The sequence below is a fragment of the Ambystoma mexicanum genome, chromosome 13, assembly GCF_040938575.1.
Source record: "Ambystoma mexicanum isolate Mex_15411 chromosome 13, UKY_AmexF1_1, whole genome shotgun sequence".
Taxonomy (NCBI): Eukaryota; Metazoa; Chordata; class Amphibia; order Caudata; family Ambystomatidae; genus Ambystoma; species Ambystoma mexicanum.
The window spans coordinates 478,353,057-478,372,746 of NC_090938.1; the positions used below are offsets into that span (position 1 = coordinate 478,353,057).

The 19,690-nt window shown below is 45.2% G+C and overlaps 1 protein-coding gene across 7 annotated transcripts in view; it reads left to right on the plus strand.

Moving 5' to 3' along the window:
* Window positions 1–19,690, plus strand: part of STRADA (STE20 related adaptor alpha) — a 546,126-nt gene that overhangs the window by 134,003 nt on the left and 392,433 nt on the right. For all 7 annotated transcript variants that reach the window (XM_069634117.1, XM_069634118.1, XM_069634116.1 and 4 more), the window contains one exon: window positions 17,815–17,917. In XM_069634117.1, the coding sequence (XP_069490218.1) occupies window positions 17,866–17,917 (52 nt within the window). In that variant the 5' untranslated portion in view covers window positions 17,815–17,865. The remainder of the gene's footprint in view (window positions 1–17,814; window positions 17,918–19,690) is intronic.

Sequence of the window (19,690 nt, forward strand, 5' to 3'; positions counted from 1 at the left end):
TATCCAAACTGTTTCTGTTCTTTCAGATAGGAATGAATTAATTCAGGTCATTGCCTTGTTGGTGATCCCTGTTTCTTCCAGCCTTCTGATTAGGATGTGTTCTAGTGTTTGTTCGTAGACATAGGTTTCTGGCAGTTTTGCAAATAGGGAATGTTTGATATCGCCTGTAGTTAGAGAGGTCTTCCTCATCGCCTGTAGTATCCTTGAGTAGTCGTTTGATGTATGCAGATTTAAAGGACCGCGATACTCTTCCCGTTGAGTGATTGGTTGAAGAGGTTTCAGGCGCGGGCCATGTGCATTGATTTGTAGATGCCTGGTGAGCAGGGGTCCATTGGTGATCCTGCTTGATTGCTAAGTTTCACCATTTTGATTCATTGCTCTTCTGATATTGGTGTGAAGCTTTGACATTTATTCTGTGGTTCCAGGTTCTGTGGGGCCTGGTGCACGGTGTGAGTGATTGGTCTGATTTGTATGATCTGATGTATGTTGGTGATTTTTATTTTTTATGTGATGTGGTCTGCAAGGTTGTTGCATAGTTTTTGTGAGGGTACTGGTTTGTTGCATCCCGAAGGGTTTCTCATTTATGATGTTGAATAGTTCTTTTTGGGTGTTGGTCGCTATTGTGATTCGGTTGTCGTAGTTTTCTTTGTGGCTTTGAGAATATCCTTTTTGTATGCGCCGATTAGTTTTTGATAGTTTATCCTTTTTGTATGGTCATAGTTTTTTCTGCATTCTATTTATTTTTTTAATTTTATTTTCATTGTACTGAGATGGGATGTGAACCCTCTTGCCACTGCTTTCTTTGGTGAAGGGATGAAGGATTTTTCCAGGGGAGATGCTGTCTATTGTATCAGCGATCCATTTCTCGATTAGCTGTGCTCTTTCGTCTAGGACCGCTCCGCTCCGTCCAGGCTTGCGGTTGATGGTTTCGAGGATTCCATTATTTTTAGGTTACTACTTTTGATGCTATTCCAGTTTCTTTTCCAGATCGTGGGTAGCTTTTGGGGCTTTTTGGCTGGTAGTTGCATCACGAATGGTATGATGAGGTCATTCCTTCATAGTATTTGTGGTGCAGTAGAGATCAGGTTTTTGTTGGGGAAGATTGCGTTGAGAGTGTCCTGCTGTGTGTGCTGCTCCTTTTACCATCTGGCATAGTTTCATTGTCTCTAGTTGCTTGATTAGTTATTCTTAAGAGTTTGCGTTCTCTTCTTCAAACGTATGTTGAAGTCCCCAAGGACGGTCGTGTTTGATGGCTATGTATGTGATGGCTTCTATGCAAGTGTCTACAAAGGTTGCGTCATAGGTGAGTGGTCTATAGAGAAGTATGAATGGTAGGTTTGTTTTTGCATTGGCAGTCAGGTGAAGGATGAGGGTTTTGCAGTTTCTGATGTTTAGCAGGTCTGTTTTTATTTTTAGGTGTTCTTTTTAGGTTATTGCAAGTCCTCCTCTTTTTCCTGTTCTGTTTACATTTGTGCGTTTGAAGTTGTCGTGTAGGCAGCTCTCTAGTGTGACTTTGTAGTTGTCGTCTAACCAGGTTTCTGTGATGAATAAGATGTCTATTCCACCATCAGAGAGTAGATCTTAGATCTCTGTAGCATGTTTGGACATCGATCTAGCGTTGATTAGATTGCAGTGTATTTTCAAATGTTTTTTTTGTTCCAGGTTTCTTCATACAGTGGTCTTGTCGGTTTTCCTTGTTGCTATCAGGATGTGCAGTGTGCCCAGCAGGGTCTGTTTCTTTGAGTAGATTTGCTAGGTTTTGTATTAGGTTGTTCCTGACTTCTAGTTCCTCTTCTGTATCTTGTTGCTGTAGGTGCCTAGTGTTTTGGTGATGTATGGCGTGAGGGCGTTGTTTTCCCTTTTGTTCGTTCTTGGTGTTTGTTGTCTTTTCCAGTGTGGTACTATTATCGTTCTGGAACGTCTAGCATCGTTGGTGGCTGTGAATTGTTCTGGTTGGATGTCCATTGCGAGGTACCATATTTGGTATAAAGAGTGTTCCCTACTCTTGGAGTTTGTTCTATTTTCTGTCATGCTTGAGCGTGTGTGTTCCATTGTTGTCTGTTTATTGGTGGGGTGCCATATGTTGTAGTTCCATTTCATTTGCTCCTTCTTAGAGTTTTCTCTAGCATCGTCCCGTTCTGATTTGTGGCATATGTGCTTCTTTGTAATCTATTAGTTTAGTGAGTTTGTGTTATTGTGGTTGTTGGACCAGGGGTTCCAAGGCCTCACGACTTGGTTGTTTACTGATATTTCCTTTGTGTTTCCGGTTTGGTTTTTGAGGTTGATCTTGTGGTCCTTTCTGGTTGTGGTTGTTGAACCAGGGGTAGTATACCGTTGCGATTGGTTGTTTGCAGGTATTTCCTTTCTCTGCCTGAAGTTTTTTTATTTCTCCCTTTTTGTTTATATTTGGGTCCTTTGGATGATGTTGAAGGAGGTGGGTTGTGCGGCTAGCTAGCCGTTGAGTTGGAGACCTGGAGGTTTGCGTGCAGTGGGGGAGGGTGTTTGGAGTGGGGGCACTACCGACAGTGCTGTAACAACCTGGGTTATGGGGCATTGTGCTCTGTGCCAGAGCTGGGTTATCCAAACCTGTGGTTGGTGTGGCATATTGGTTGGAGATACAGCAATTAGTTAAGAGGCACCTGTAGTTTAGCTACCAGGGGTTTAGGGTGGCTCAATTTGGGGCACAGCAGCAGTACCTAGCGTGGGGATGCCAGGTTGGGAGGGGCCTTGGTTGGGGTTCACTAAATCGTGAATGCGTTGATACCTAGCTATGGTATACTTAGCAGGTGGGAGAGAGTCCCTATTTAGGGTAGGGTAGGGTAGAGTAGAGAATGTGATACCACCTGACTTTTGGGTGCCTGGCAAGGGGAGGGAATCTTACATTGAAGGCAAAGCAGCAATGTCGAATATAGCTTACAGGTACTATTGGCGTGGATGCCAGATATGGCTGATTGCAGTCTGGTTATCTTGGATGTAGTAGGACCAAGATTTGGGACAACTGGATAGGAAAGGGAGGGGCCTAGAGTGGGTGTGCACTGGTCATGCAGTGACCCCTAGATCTGGGCTATCCAAGCCTAAAGTGGGGTGGAGCAGCCAAAGTAGTAACACCTAGACTCGGGTTGTCTGTGCAGCGGGACAAAGGCCTAAAATGAGGTGCAGCAGGAAATGCAGAAACACCTAGGATTGCGACACCTGGTTAGACGGAGGAGGGCCCAAAAAGGGAGGTACAACAGCAAGTGTATACCAGAGCATGCAGTATCAGCTACATTTGTGACACTTGGAAATAGGTAGAAAGGCCCAGTATGGGGGCACAACAGCAGATGCAGTAACACCCAGACACCTGGACAGAGGGAGAGGGGCCCAATATGGGACAAAACAGTAAATGCAGTAATGCCTACATTTGGGACACCTGGATTGAGGGAGAATGGCCTAATATGGGGGCACAACAGTAAATGCAGTGACAGTTAAGACTTATGGTGTATCAGGCTAGAGGCAAGATGGGATAATTATACTAACTTTTGGCTGGACTGCATCAGACTGTATGCTAATAAAGAGTAAGAAAATATAGGTTTGGGTTGGTCAGTTTAGTGGGCTGCAGTAATGGCTGCACCGCCTGTCCGAACCGCACTTGTTTAGCTGCTGGTTGACCCACAGGCTAACACGAGCAAACACGATCTGGGACTGCTACCTCTTCAGGAGCTGTCATTTGCCTCTGGTTCCTTAGCCGCAGAGGGCTGCATCAGGAATGGTCTTCCCTGCGTGGCTGTGCTTAGTGAGTCTCTAGGGCCAATCAGGCGGGTGGTGGGAGGGATGGCAGGCAGGACAATTGTCCGATGAAGGAAGTGAGGGAAACTCTTCCTAGAGCGCACAAATACAATTCTAAACCAATGTTCAGCCCCGACCACTGTGCCGCATTTTCAGCCTGCAGAGGGAACAAACACTTGCCTTGCAAACACAAGCCAAAATAGTGTGGGTAGCATGATTACAGGGCTGGCAACCTCCGTAGTAATGTCGAGAATCACAACCAATCAGGTGGTGGGAGGGATGGTAGGTGGGACAATGGTCCAATGCAGGAAGTGAGAGAAACTCTGCCTGGGGCGCACAAATGCAGTTCTAAGCCAATTTGCCAGCTGAAAATAGGCACAGTGGTTGTGGCTGCAGGGGACCAAACGCTTGACTTGATATTATATATGATCATTTCATATTTTGAATATGATACTGGCGCAAATGAAAAGGATGCACATCTCCCTGAGTTTTACACCTGCATTTCTCCTCCTTCTCTTAACAGAATAGAATGTCATTTTCTAAAGTATGAAGGCCCAAACATAGTTGACTATAAACTAATACATCACGCCATGGAGAAAGAATATACATGGCTAGAGCATGTGACACAGATTTGTACTAGTATCCACCTACAATCTCTGAGGCAATTAAATAATCGCCTGGGCGGCATACCACACAAGTCAACAAGATGCACCTCCTGAAGAATGGTGAATTGACATTTGCTTCCGAGCTTCTTCGTTTTCCACACCATGCAGTGTCAGTGGCCATGATTCACCATTCTATGAAATATTATGAAGCTGGTAGTTCAATCCCTTAATCCTGGGTAGGTGCCAATGATCACATTTGATCAGCTACTTTACTCCTTCACAAAAGGAAATCAAGTGGAAATTGCCTGCAACTCATGGTGAGGATACATTTATTGTAATGTTTGGGGACCTCCTTATCGAGATAAGTTCTCAATGTTCTTAGAAATCCTCTGGATGAAAGCGGATGGATTGACACACCTATTCAGGCTGGTGTAGAGCTGGAAAAGCTGATTAATTAAGCTGTCCATGTGACCAACACCCGCAGGGTTCAACTTACGACAGCCACTAGTATTTATGTACTTCACCAGTAGGCTTATATTGAATGCAACCAAGACTTGGGAGATAGCACTCAAGTAACATTGCTAGAAGACTGGTGTAAGGAAAGAAGCGTTGTATGTCCCCACTTTTGATTTAGATACATCATTGACTTTATGTACTTTTTAGATGTCTTACCGAAGATTGTTCCCAGATTCTTTTCTTAGCACCATACATCCTGCTGATGGATTCCTGTCCACTTACGTGATATGATTAAACAGAGCATCGTTGTAACATCCATGAATAATGTTATGCCAGGGAAATTTGTCATAGTAAAAACATGCATTCTCTGTTATTACTCTTGATCACGCCCATTAGCAGAATAATGCATCTGTGAAAGATAGTGGAGCTGAGGGCTGTTGGAAAACCCAGCAACACTGCGTCGATGGATGGTCTGTTGTCCTGAGAAGGAATACTTAATTGTAAAATTCGAGAGATTAACTTGGAGATGGGGCATGGATGAGCATCACAATGAGGCTAAAATGCATTCATATTGTTGGAACAGTTTTTCCTGAAGTGCTTAGTAAAACCATACAACTGAGACAGTACAAAACTCCACTCTTAGTATAAGGCTGTACAACCTGAATATATGGTAGCGTAGACAGAGCAACTTAGGAGGGAGAGAGGGCTGTAGCTTGGTACAAAGAAATTGTAGCATATCTATGGTCCAAAGAAACACTATGTGCCTCATTATGACTCTGGCGTTAGCTGAGCAGGTAAATACCGGCACGGCTGCCGCCGGAGTCATGAATTTTCCGGTGCCTGGGAATGGGCAATTTCTGGGGCATTAAAGCTCCACCGGATCCGGTAATTGCCCATTCCCGGGCACCGGTAAATATTAGTCCCCATTTGAGTCCCATGAATGGTGCCGGTGCATCCGTCGAGGTCTGGGCGCGGGTGCCGTTCCGCCCGCCAAGTCAGACCTGGCAGGCTGAAAGGCACCCGCTCACAGAACTCGTAGTTTGCTGGTCTGGAAAAAACGGTACCGCCAAACTTACTGGTACTGTTGTTTCCAGACAGGCAAACTTATGAGGCCCTATGTATTGTACAAATAAATGGTTTATGTAAATACAAGTAGGCCAAGATGAATACTGAGTAAATAAGTACTGTCACATATATACACACATCACTATTTAAGGGAAACAAACCAAAGTATAACCTTATTAAGAATACAATAAGTAGTCAAGATAAGTCAAACCAATTACACATTCAGAATGCAGTCAGCTACTCTTTGGGAGTTAAACCAGGTTATATATGTTTTTTTAATACAGTCAGTATTCCAGGGGTAGTAGACCCTGTCAGTCATGCAGTGACACTCGGTTATGAAATCGCAGAACAAGCCAACTCTGTTGCAAGAATTCCTTGAAACCTTACTTTTTAGAACTCAATTCAGAGTTAGTAAATCACCTCCTTTACTTTCTGGAGAGGCCTTCAGCTACTCAGTGACGCGCAGTAACACACACCAACTATTTTAGAATGCACCAAGCCAATCATGGACAGTAAAACCCTATTACACTTTTACAAAAGACAGCAGTATTTCAAGGTAAGTAATGGACCCTGTGACTATTTTGGAAATGCTCTAAGCAGATTATGGGGAGGCACAACCCAGTGTTACAAGTATACTTTTCTGAATAGTGGAAAGGCTCCAAAGGGCCGAAAAAGCAGGGAAAACACTCTTCCACTCACTCGGAGAGAGAAAAACAACAAAGGAAGCAGCCTCAGCCTTTTTCCACTCCTCATAAACAGACAGACAGGTCCAAGTCTTCTGCTATCACAAAAACCCCTGCTCAGACCAGCAAGTCTAGTCAGGATAAGTCAGAGAAACTTCCAGAAAGAGTCATTCCCAGTTCTAGAGAATGGTCTAGTGATGACATAGACAGAGTCATGTCATGGATGTCATCATTGGCAGATTTGTACGCAAAAAACCCTGAACACTTTCTCTCTTATACTCCCGACGGGTCAGCACCCTCCGGCTCTAAGGATCCAATAACTCCAAGTAAAACGTCCCAGTTTGAAACACCAACACGGTCTTCGGACCCCTTCTATGTACAGCCCTACTCTCAGTATCAAGGAGAGACATCCTTTTGTGAGGATCCAGATTTGGGCATGTTGGAAGAGCAAACTGGTACGGGCTACTATGGGGATGATGAGGACCAAGAAGAGGAAGACCCTGAAACCTACAGAGTAGATTCCCTGGTAGAGAAGGAACCCCCGGTTACCGACTCCCCCGTCGATAACCAACCTCTCCTGAATGAGGTTCTGCCTCGAGCAGCAGAACGTTTCCACATTGACACCCAGGGTGCTCAAGAGGAGAGGGACTTCGCCGAGGAGCTAGTGGGAGAAAGGAGGCCTGTTGCTCAGGCCATCCCTATCCTTAAGTCTATTCAGAGAAGAATAGACCCTTCACTTGTAAATCCTAACCTCACCAGGGCAGTGAACCCAAGGATTGAGAAACCTTTCAGGGCAGCCCAATCAGACCCACTGTATATAAGGGGACATCTGAAGCCAGACTCCCTGGTTGTTACAAACACCCGTAAGAGGGCTGGAACACCCTTGTCATCGTCCGAAGCTCCTCCCGACAAGGAGAGCAATAAACTGTATGGTTTGGGCAGGAAAGTAGCCTCCGCCTACCAGGCAAGGATTGCCAACTCCACCACCCTGTTGGCCAGCTACAACTGCCATCAGTGGGAAGAAGTCGCGGCACTCATAGACTCTGCCGCAGAACCCTTAAAGGGCCAGTTGGCACGAGTTTCGGCGGACGGAAGAGCCGTGTCCGGTTGCATTTTAAAAGCAACCTTTGATGCCGCGGATAACGCCGGCAGATTGATAGCAGAAGGAACTGTTATCAAGAGACACGCTTGGTTACGGCAGTCTGGATTCAAAGCTGAAACCCAAGCATCATTGTTAGATACACCGGGGGAGCTGGATCTGTTGTTTGGTAAGGCGGTCGAAGACGCGCTGAAAAATGCCAAGAACGATTATGAGACACTCAAATCCCTTGGCCAACTAACCAATAAACCCCCTAATCAGAGAGGGAATGGCAATTTTCGTCGCCCACGTGGCCAAAATTCCAGAAGAGGATCTAACTATTCCCAGGGGCATGGTACACCGTGGAACAATAATAACCAACAGTCTACCCAGGGTTACGGCAGGGGTAATAAAAGAGGACGTGGTAAAGGTAGAGGCAGCCCCAGTAGAGGAGGCGGCACGCCTCCACCAAAACAGTGACGCTCCGTTGAGGGTCCCTTCTCACGCAACCCCATTAGGGGGACTCATTTCCAACTTCACCCAAGCTTGGGAAGGGATCACATCAGACAGATGGGTGCTGTCCACAGTATCCGCAGGGTACTGCATAGAACTGTTAGAGCGTCCCTGAAACCACCCTCCCTGACAAAAAATACATTCTTTGGACCACCAGAAGATCCTCCTCGAGGAGATTGTCAATCTGCTAGCAAAGGACGTGATAGAACTCGTCCCGGGACACCAGGTAAACAAGGGTATTTATTCAACTTACTTCCTTGTGCCAAAAAAAGATTTAACAATGTGCCCAGTATTGGATTTACGGCCTGCAAACAAGTATGTCAAGCCCCAAAAGTTTTGCATGACTACTCCTAAAAAAGGGGGATTACATGGCAACATTGGACATGAAAGATGCCTATTTTCATATTTCCATGTTCCCAGCGCACAGAAAGTACTTGCGCTTCAAGGTGGACAGTCGGCACTACCAGTTCAAGGTACTGCCCTTCGGGATAGCTTCGGCTCCAAGGGTATTCACCAAGGTACTGGCGGTGCCGGCAGCACACCTACCAGGGAGGCAATCCCGGTGTACCCTTACCTGGACGACTGGCTCATCACGGGGGAGACCCCAGTAATTTGCAGAACAAACATTCAAAGGACAATCGACCTCCTCTTCGAATTGGGCTTCTCAATAAACGAGAAAAAGTCAAGTCTGGTGCCAGCACCTCCAAACAGTTCCTAGGAGCTATCCTAAACACTCAAGAGGGGTTGACCTTTCCTTCTGAGGAAAGAATTCGGAATATACTGCTGCAAATTCCGCAATATCAGTCCGGTCGCCAGATAACAGTACGCAAAGCAATGCGTTTGCTGGGCATGATGGCGTCATGTATTTACCTGGTCCCCCACGCGCGCCTGCGCATGCGTCCCATGCAGGAATGGTTGGCGAAACAGTGGTCTCGGGCAAGTGGTTAGTGGGACGATCTAGTGGTCGTTTCGCCAACACTTGTACAAAGCCTTCACTGGTGGACAAGAGAAAATCTGTCCAAGGGGAAACCCTTTTACGATCCTGAGATACAGGCGGTAGTCACAACCGATGCATGCCTGACAGGGTGGGGAGCTTACCATCTCCACCACACAGCTCAGGGTCTCTGGTCTCACTCAGTGGCCAAGAATCACATCAACCTGCTAAAGCTTCTGGCAGTATTCAGAGCGCTTCAAGCGTTCGAGCCCTACCTGCTAAATCTGTCAGTTCAAATCCGGACAGACAGCACTACAGCCATGTTTTACCTGAACACGCAAGGAGGGACTCGTTCGCTAAATCTGTCCAAGCTTGCCCAAAAAATGTGGATATGGGCACTCAGACGGAACATCTTCCTGTCATCGCAACATGTTCCAGGGGATCTCAATTCTCTAGCGGATGCTCTGAGCAGAGACCCCCTCCCAGAGGAACACGAATGGTGTCTACACAGAGAAGTCATAGAAGAAATCTTCTCTGTGGGGTTTCCCCAACTATAGACCTATTAGTCACAAGTGAAAACGACAATGCCCAGGATTTGCATCTAGGTTCCCCCAACCAGACTCTAGGAGAACGCCCTGTGAATGAATTGGTCAGGAATGTTTGCATACGCTTTTCCACCAACCCCTCTCATCAGGAAGGTGGTCAACAAGATGAATAGAGAATCAATGACGCTCGTCCTGGTTGCTCCCATGTGGGTGAGACAACCGTGGTTCCCACACTTACGCAGATTAGCGGTGTGCGAACCCATCAAACTTCCGCCCTGGTACAACCTACTGTCCCAGAACCAAGGTCAAACAGTGCATCCTCAACCCAACTCAATGAACCTGGCAGCATGGCTCCTGAGGTCATAGAGTTCGTACATCTCAATTTACCACAGAGGTGTATAGACATCCTAAAAGAATCTAGGAAGCCAAACACAAGGCACTGCTACTTTGACAAATGGAAGAGATTCGTTATCTGGTGCCAGAATAAACAAATCAACCCAGTTGATTGCACTCCTTCCACTATTGTTACATACATGCTCCACCTGCTGGATGCAGGACTGGTTTTTAACTCACTGAAGGTACACCTGGCACCTCTGTCGGCATACACCACTTCCCATAACAAGATGTCGTGGTGGAAAGTACCAGTAGTTAAAGCCTTCATGGAAGGAGTAAAGAGACTTCACCCTCCTATTTCAAACCCACCACCAGGATGGGACCTTAACGTGGTGCTATCTAAACTCATGGGCCCCCCATTCGAGCCCATGCATAAAAGCAGTCTCAAACACCTGACTTATAAAACGGCCTTCTTAGTAGCAATTGCATCTATAAGAAGGGTCAGTGAAATTCAGGCTCTGTCAGTGCAAGATCCCTTCTTTACTGTCCATAAAGATAAACTGGTTTTACGCACACACCATAGGTTCTCACCTAAGTTTATTTCCAAATTCCACATGAACCAGTCCATCGAGCTTCCGGCTTTCTTCCAAGATCCACAAAGCTCGGCTGAGGTGAAACTACACACCCTAGATGTGCGTAGGGCGGTCCTCTACTATGTAAATAAGACCAGACCGCTAATGGAAACAGACCAGCTGTTTGTCTCCGTAGCTATAGGCAGAGAGGGGGATCGCGTCTCTAAAGATGCCATCTCTAAATGGATTATTAACTGTATCCAGCTGTGTTACTCCCTTTCTGAAAAAACTCTGCTTTTCATGCCGAGAACCCACTCTACAAGAGGCATTGGGGCCACTCTGGCTTTCATTGCAAATGTACCCCTTGACACCATTTGCAAAGCAGCTACTTGGAGCTCTATTCACACTTTTACTCAGCACTACTGCATTGGCACCCATTCCAAGACAGATACACAAGTGGGACAAGCGGTTCTAAGACATTTATTTGCTCATGACCCTTCTCGCATCCCACCTCCTCCTTCAGGTACTGCTCGCTAATCTATGCACAGCATGTGATCAAAGCATATTCCACAAGCCTCAGAAGGGATACATTACTCACCGTAATCGTATTTCTGATGCTTGTATCTGCTTAAATTCACATGCGACCCACCCTTCCTCCCCTCTGAGAGAAGGCGCATGGAGGCTTGTAGTCTTACCTTTCTATCTATCTGCTTGGATTATCTGTACTCGCGCTACTCCTCATGCTACCTCATGTCAGAAAAAATTCAATCCAAGGGTCCTAGACGCGTGAGGGATCATGGGTACAGTGGACGTCACACTAGGGATAGTATTACTGGCACGCCCTGTGTCGACGCCCATTTTTGAGTTTCGAAAAACAAACTAATACTCTGCAGCTTCCACTAGCCTATGCACAGCATGTGAATCTAAGCAGATACAAGCATCAGAAATATGATTACGGTGAGTAATGCATAATATATATATATATATATATATATATATATATATATATTTGGTTTTTTTTTCAGGATGGCAGAACACATTCAAAGGATATTAAGAACTTTTGTAACTGCTCATTTCAGAGAGATAGTTGCCAACCAAATGTTTCACAAGTATGTAACTTTTTAACACTTGTTATACTTTTCAAGACAGAATTATTTTCTTATCAAGTCCTTCGCCAGTCTATTGCATGTGTTCTCTGAGGCAGAAGAGGAGCCTAGTGGTCTAGGTACCAGCTATAGGCAGAGTTCCTAAGGAAGTCTCTTCAAAACAAGTAGTTCACTTTAGAGTTAGGGTCCGAGGTCTTCAGAGAAGATACCTTTTTAAAAGGATTCCAGCAGTAGGCATGGGTGAACTGGATGAGAGGACTCTCAATCACATGAAACGCTCCACAAGCTACACCAGAATCACACACGGCTTAAGGTAGCTAATACTCCAGCCAACACAATACCTCAGAACTGAAGAAGAGTTTGCAGCAGGACGTCTTCAGGATCTGCTGCCAAAAACCTGGTTGATTAATTCCTTGTTATAAAGCCTGAAGACAGGACACTGGAAGGGATTTTGCAGCAGGGATCAATGGGGAAGGCTTCAAGCAACAGTTTCTTCGCAGCTGGATGCAGATCTGTGGTTTTGCCACCCTTTTCAGGGGCCAGGAGAAGACTGAATACCGCTGGTCAGATTCTCGTCATCAGGTTCAGCATTCTGGGAGGGGATTTTGTGTACTCTTATCCATTCTCTGGAGTTCCAGCAGGATGGCACCAAACTTTCAGCACGATTCGGGAGACTGTGCACCGCACAATAGTTTGAGGTCCCAAGGTATCGGGGTATTGCAGCCCTGCAGGCTCTCTGCACAGCGCAGAATGGCTCAAAATGCAGGTCTTCTTGAGTCTAGTGGATCTCACCAGGGTCTAAGTCGGGGTCGTCTTTTTCAAGGCCCCCAGGTCGATTGGATGGAAGAGGTATAGCTGGCTCCAGTTACACAGGATGCTCTCCAGTTGCTGGAAATCGCTACAGCTGTTTCTCTTCATCTTCCTCTTTGGTTTCAGCTCCAGTGGTCGACTTGTCGGCAGCTTCCAGGTTCAGAGTATTTAACAGGAATAACAGCACAACTTCTGCAATCTCCCGCGGCATTTTACAGAAAGGGGCAGTCTGGCTGTCCAATCAGGGACACTCCGACTTGGAGTTGGTTCCTTTCAGGCAAGGAGGAAGACAAAGGGCTGCAGAGTTTTGGACTCCTCCCTCGCTTCCTGTCTTCTCAGACACTCTGGAGCCTGGGTGGGGACTACAAAGGATTCCTGCCGAAGACAAAACTTCCACCAAGGTCGTTCCCACCTAGAATGGTAATGGAAGACCTCAGAAACAGCAAGCACACAAATGGAAAAAATAATGGAGCCCACCATTTTATCAAATTGGTGGCCCTTCTGTGCATTACCGAGGCTGAATTTAACAGCCTGTGAGTAGGAGACTTAAATGTCATAACAGTAGTTAAACTGCCACCAGCCATTTATGCAAACTCGCAATTGTAACAAAAGGTTACCAGGTAAGCAAGAAAGGGGAGGCACTGTATCCCCCCAGCACTCTACATAAGGTGGGCCTTCTGGCTCACTTATATAAAAAGTAAAGGGGATGCAAGTCCCTCTTTACTACTTGGGAACAGTAGTTCACCCAAGTATATGAAAGAAAAATTAACAGGTGAGCCCAAAGGGGCAACCCAGCCTAAGCCTAAACGTTGTAGGAAACTATAACTTCAACCATACACTATGGAGAGACATAAAGTCATCCATAAAAAGGGCAAAAGACTAGGTGAGAGGGGAAAAAGATTCCCACCCACCTACCTAGGGACAAGTTAAAATAATTACCAAGTCAAAGCAAAAGGTTCTAGGGTTGACACAGGTCAGGATCATTTATCATAATTATGAAAATCTTACCTAACACACAGATGGCATATGCAAAATATGTCAAGTGTCTCATCCAAGCAGTAGAAGATGTGGGAAACCTATGTATTGAAACCAGCTGTGATCCTATTGTACTTGACAGTAGAAATATAGGACATCCATTCGTGGCAGACAGTGGTCAAGTATGAGGAACTTGGAGTTCAGCAATATGATGCCTATGTCGGTGAGAGGCTTGTTAACCAAGCTGGGTGTGTTTCAGATCCTATAACACTGAACAACGTCCATATCCTCTGCCATCCCCCAATCAGATAAAAGTTTGTTACAATGGACATCACGGAAGAATGACTGCTCACACGTTTCTAGACTTTACATTGCATCCTAGAAATGAAATGGTGATCTTGATGACTTCTTCTGCAAGACAAACATGCCTACCTTCCAGCACTTTCAAGGACAGGGAGTCTGAGAGCTGGAACACAGTCTGATTTATTGCACTGCTTGGATCAGCTCACACCTGGTAAACAAAATATCTTCAACTCTATATTTCAGGTTATCATTCTTGATGGTGCAGCAATCCTCAACATGCAGCTACTTGGGTTTGCAAACCCGTTCCATAATGATGTAATTAATGTTTCTATGCCATAATCAAATCACAGCTTCAATCAGTATCAAGATTAGACATCATTTGCATGTGTATAGGCCTGAAATCCTGTAGTGAAACACACAGCAAAAGGGAGAAAGGTGTTTGGTGAGGGGGTCAGGGGGGGGCTGGGGTTAGGGCATATTGAGCTTCAAGTCTAGTTCCAAGAAACTGTGGCAAGAGTTTCTCTCTATTCATGAAAACAAGACCGTATTGTTCCCCCTCTTGGCAACAATTACAGCAGCCATTGCTACAAACAAATGGGCAATTACCACAAACAATAACAATGTGCTCTGTATAAGTTATCAAGACGTCTTGAGGCTTCCTCCATGCTCGCATTAAAAGGCAGATCCTATCATCATACTCCACTTTAGTGATGCTCGAAGCAAAGGTATCAACAATGCCCTAATACACACTGCAGGCGCTGATATTGTAATTCTAGCTTAACTTCAGCACTTGGTCTGAGCAGTGTATACCAATGGGTTGTGTTTGGAGTTGGGAAGTCCTTCTGGTCCTTTGATGCTCATTCGTTAGCAATAGCTCTTGATCCTCGTCACTGTCTTTCCTTGCCAATATTTCCACGCAATTAGTAGGTGCAACACTGTAGTCTCTGAGGCAAAAGGACTGCTTGGGGCACCCAGAGTACACATGGCGCTGGCACCTCACAATCAGTAGTAGAATTGCTGAAGCCATTGGAGAAATTATTTGTTTTGCTACATAGCTGCACCAGCCAAATCGCTGTTTACGAAGAAGCATAGAGCAACTAGCTGTGTACATCGTGCACAGGATGCGATTGTCTAGCATATCAAGAGCTGCATGCCAGACTGCTTGCTGCTGGGCCCAAATGATGATCGCATGACCGCTGCTTCCCTCGCCAAGTATTTGGGTGTGAAAGAAGGATAGGAAATGTGCATCATACCACAAGCTATGCAAGCTTGTAGAAAACTCATACAATGTGGCTGCAAGGAAGGCTTTATCGCACATTGCAAATGTCAGAAGGCTGCTCCACAGTGTACTACTCTTTGTCTTTATGTTGGACTTTGTACTGACTAAAGTAAGGAAGGGAGTGTTACGCTCACCTGGCTCCACAGGGGCGCCACCCAGCAGTTGGGGTTCAGATGTCCCTCCTTGCGATGCACAGATGCGACCAGCGGAAGAGTTCTGCCTCGAATACAGGTAAGCTATGTTCAGGACTGGGCAACCGGGGTAAACAGCCTCCCACCTCCCTGTAGGTCTGCGACCCTTCTGGACTTCTCACCTTGTTTTAGATGTTGGCGGGTTCTCCGTCCTGCTGTCTTGGCAGGGGCGCGTTGTGCTTGGTGGGCAATGGCGATCGAGTTGCTTCACTGATGCCGGCCCGTCTTGAGTCTTTCAGGTAGGTCTTATTGCTGTGAATATTGCTGTTCTTGCATGCCTTTTAAACAATGTCTTTTTCTTCCTAGGTACGCAGAAGTCCAATATGTGGCAAGGCGGAATCAGTGTTTCGCCGGTAAGTATGGGCGTTTTGGAGCGCCTTGATGCGGTGAGTAGGCCCTATGTGCTGCGCTCAAGATGCCTTGCCTTTGCTAACCTGTTATCTTTTCCTCTCCACAGGTCGCGGTACTCGGCCGGAGTATGGAATTTCCGTAGTGATGCTGATTGAGGAGCAGCTGGCGAGGTAAGCCTTTCGGCACAGTTCGTTAATTGTACAATGTCTAATGCCTTGTTTCTTCTCTTTTACAGGTCCGTCGATCCGAAGGAGCGCTTGTCCCAGGATGATGGTCGGGAGAGCTGCCGACCGCTGGCGATGAAGTTCAAGTAAGCTGCTGCCTTTTCTCACAATGTCTTCTCCTTTCCTTTGCAGGTGCTGTTCTTCCAAGGTTCGTGGCTGAAGCTGAACACAGTGAGCGTTACGTTGCAGAAATGCAAACTGACATGAAGCGTGTCAGTCTTTTCGGGTGTGGTTTAAATAGCTTCAAGAAAGAAGTCCATGTAAAATAGTCCCCATGGTACCACACCCAAAAACACTACACTGCAAGCCTGGTTTCAAGGAGCCAGGTTATGAGGATGCCTCCACATGACTGGCATTAATGAAAAGTAGTTCCCAAGCACAAGTCCATATTCAAACATGAGCCTTGCGCCAAAGGCGCCAGGACTGGCCCCAAGAAGGCCTAGACTGCAATTTCTTGGGTTTAGTGGGGACTGGAATCAAGACACTCCCTGGCCCATAGGTTGGCCAGGGGGTCTTCAGAGTGTGGGTTGTGACGGGGAGAAGAGAGGGTCCAAGTGTATGTTACTTTAAAAAAAAAAAAAAAAAAAAATGACTGAAGTAGGCATAGTAATGACAACTTTTGTTTTTACATTGAATAAAAAGCAAACATTGTTTAAATTGTTTTTCCCTACAGTGCCTTCCCATTGAAAACAATGCAGATCTTATGTTATAAAACTGACGAATTTAATTAACTGTTATTCATCATTGGGCCTTTATACACTTCCATGCCCTAAATTGGACATCACAAAAAACTAAAATGGGCACGATACACCAAAACCTGAGTACCCGTAACAACAATTGGTGGACATATTTATATATTGTCAGTTTTTTTTTTCTGGAAATTCTGGCATGGCTCTATGGTAAAGACCTTGAGTATGTTGTAGTCTAAAAGTGTCCCAGAGTTCATGCTTCTGTCATCAAAGGCACAATTGTTTCACCTATATACAGGACTTCATTAGCTTCTCCATGCCCGCTCAGTTCTGTCTGATTACTGCTGCACCTTCATTCAACTGGGGGTTATTGTGAAACAGAAACTTTAACAATATTTAGGTTTGGCCATGCCTTTTTTTTCCGCCCTCTCAGCCATTGACTTCTCTTCTGGGCTTCCTATAGGAAATTGTGATTTAAAAAAAAAAAGTGTATAAAATAAATAAACCTCACGTTAACATTAAAAATAAAATGTCTTTTGCATCTGCAAAAACAAAAGCCATTTTAGTTATACTGACACTCGTAAACAATGTGTTCAGGTATGCTTTGTTATGCAGTTTTGGAGGTGCTTCTGCATTTAAAGAGGATTACAAAATGAGTTCTGGTGGCCATAACTCCACCCCTATCCTTTCCAAAGAAGGATTCCATCTGGATAAGAGGGTGTCCTTTTGACTTGAATTACTTGAGCTGTTTCTAATATCACTTATACAAGATATTATGTTTCATTGTAAGTCTTCTGATTCTTGTTCAGGTCAGGTGGCCACTGCATTGGGCATTTTTAATGCCGACTTACAACATGACCATATTTGCATATAGACCACTGCTAGTTCATTGCTTCATCTAATAACACTTGTTTTGGCATTCTGTGTGCAACATTGTGTGGCAAAACCGTTATCAGAATGCAAGACAATCATGCTGCACGCCTGCACCCCTACATGCTTTCAGATGCTGCAACTGACATCTCATACAGTGACTCGCCATCTCCAGCTGGGTGAGAGAACCACTTGTCCCAAGTGGTCTAATGTTGACCAACGGGGAGCACGCTTATGGCATGAGTCTCATGCCAATGTCTTGTAGTGCTACTCCATAATCGGGCAAAGTAACCAAACTCCCACACTGGCTGCATTTGGACTAGTCCTCTGCCTATGCGAGAGCTCACTGCATGGGCAGGCTGCTCAACATATTGTATGTTAAGTCTTAATGTGTCTGTTCATGCTGATTGCTCTTCTCTGTCTGTTAAAGGTTTGTTATTTTTACTTTACTTGTGTTTTTCCCTCAGGCCAATGAGGAAAGACCGGAACCCGTAGCTGCTTCCCCCAGAAGGGACGTCATGAGCACCTTCCTGCCGGACAGGAACTGTTACGACTTGCTCACTATCATAGGTAATTGCACCCATACCATCTGTTAAGAGAATCCACATTTCTACTTGCACTAACGCAACTGTCCACTTTAACATAAATATCCCCTTTGAAATCTGCCCAGGACTAGGCACAACAGCATGTTCCTAATCTGGCACAACATAGGTATGCTCCTGGGATAAACACTCCATCACAAACCCTTGTGATCACATACTTTCAAAAATAAGTTTTGCAGTGTTTGCAAAGAGGAGAATTGAGAGGCTGGCGACCAGAAGAAAATCAATAAATAAAATGGCAAATAACTGCCCCGGAAGGCACTAAGCACGAACAGTAGTCAGAGGAATCCTAATACAACATATTAGTTGTAATGTGAAGTTTTACTGTAATTTTACTTATGGAAAGCAAACTATGGCAACATGGAACAATGATTGTAGACAAATCCACTCTTAGAAATATGAGACCTGTCCTTTTTTTCTGTAGGCCTAGTATGCAACTAAACAAGACCACTTGAAAGTAAAAAGCAAGCCCAGTGAATCACTTTTCACTCATACGAGGCCCTTCCACAAATGCAATAACAAAGTTCCTTGAAAGAGCACCACAACTGCTGCTTAGTATTAAGATGGATTTCTGAAATCTGGCATAGAGGACGCATTTCAGGAAGCCACTCCCTAGTCATAGTGAACAGGGGAGCTCTGGGAGTTTAGCCAAACCCAATCAAGGTAATCCTGGAGAGTGGTTGAGGATTAGTCTCAGGAGTGAGTGTGTGTGTTCCGGGGTCCACACAGTAAACCACCCAATTGTGCTTAGACGGGTAAAACACAAATACTCTATTATAGACCCAAAACACACTCGAAAATTGAAATGAGCAGGTAATATTATCACACAACACTCAGTTATAAAGCATATATACCATCACCTTGGGTTAGTAGAAATGCACACAATTCATGTAAATGCCTGAAAGGAAAGTAAGTAATAATGCAATTAGGAAAACCAGTTCACAAGTGTAATACTCTAACCTTATGAGTCCATTCCTTAAGTTGAGTGGGAATTAACAAGGGGGGTCCTGGGAGTCCCTCTGCCAGACATTAGTCCTGGTTACGAGAGACTTACCCAGAGTCTTTAGCTCACTATCTTTCACAGAGAAGAAATATCCCAAACATATCAGTCTTTGTCCTGCCCTGGGGCAGTCCAGCACCGAAATGCTAGGCAATTCTCCTCTGAACAAGAGTACCAACAGAAACCCCAGACATGTGTTTCGGTCTGGTTGGACCTCATCAGTAGGGTGGATCTGTGCCTCTCTAAGAATAGTGAGCAAGGGGTCCACGTCTGGATTCCCCTAGTAACTTAGGGTGAGACCCAAAGTTACTTAAATATGCAAATTAACAAGGGGGGTCCTGGGAGTCCCTCTGCCAGACATTAGTCCTGGTTACGAGAGACTTACCCATGATGCTGTTGGTACTCTTGGTCAGAGGAGAATTGCCTAGCATTTCGGTGCTGAACTGCCCCAGGGCAGGACAAAGACTGATATGTTTGGGATATTTCTTCTCTGTGAAAAATAGTGAGCTAAAGACTCTGGGTAAGTCTCTTGTAACCAGGACTAATGTCTGGCAGAGAGACTCCCAGGACCCCCCTTGTCAATTTACTTAAGTTGAGTGGGGCCTGGTGGTCAAAAGTCAAAAAGTTCCTTTAGGAGAGGGGGCACAGTTAGAAAAGTTTATTGTGTTGGTGAAAAGGGTAGCGGAAGACTTCTAAAGTATTTTACAGGTCAGGAATGGAATAAACAAACGTTTATTTTAA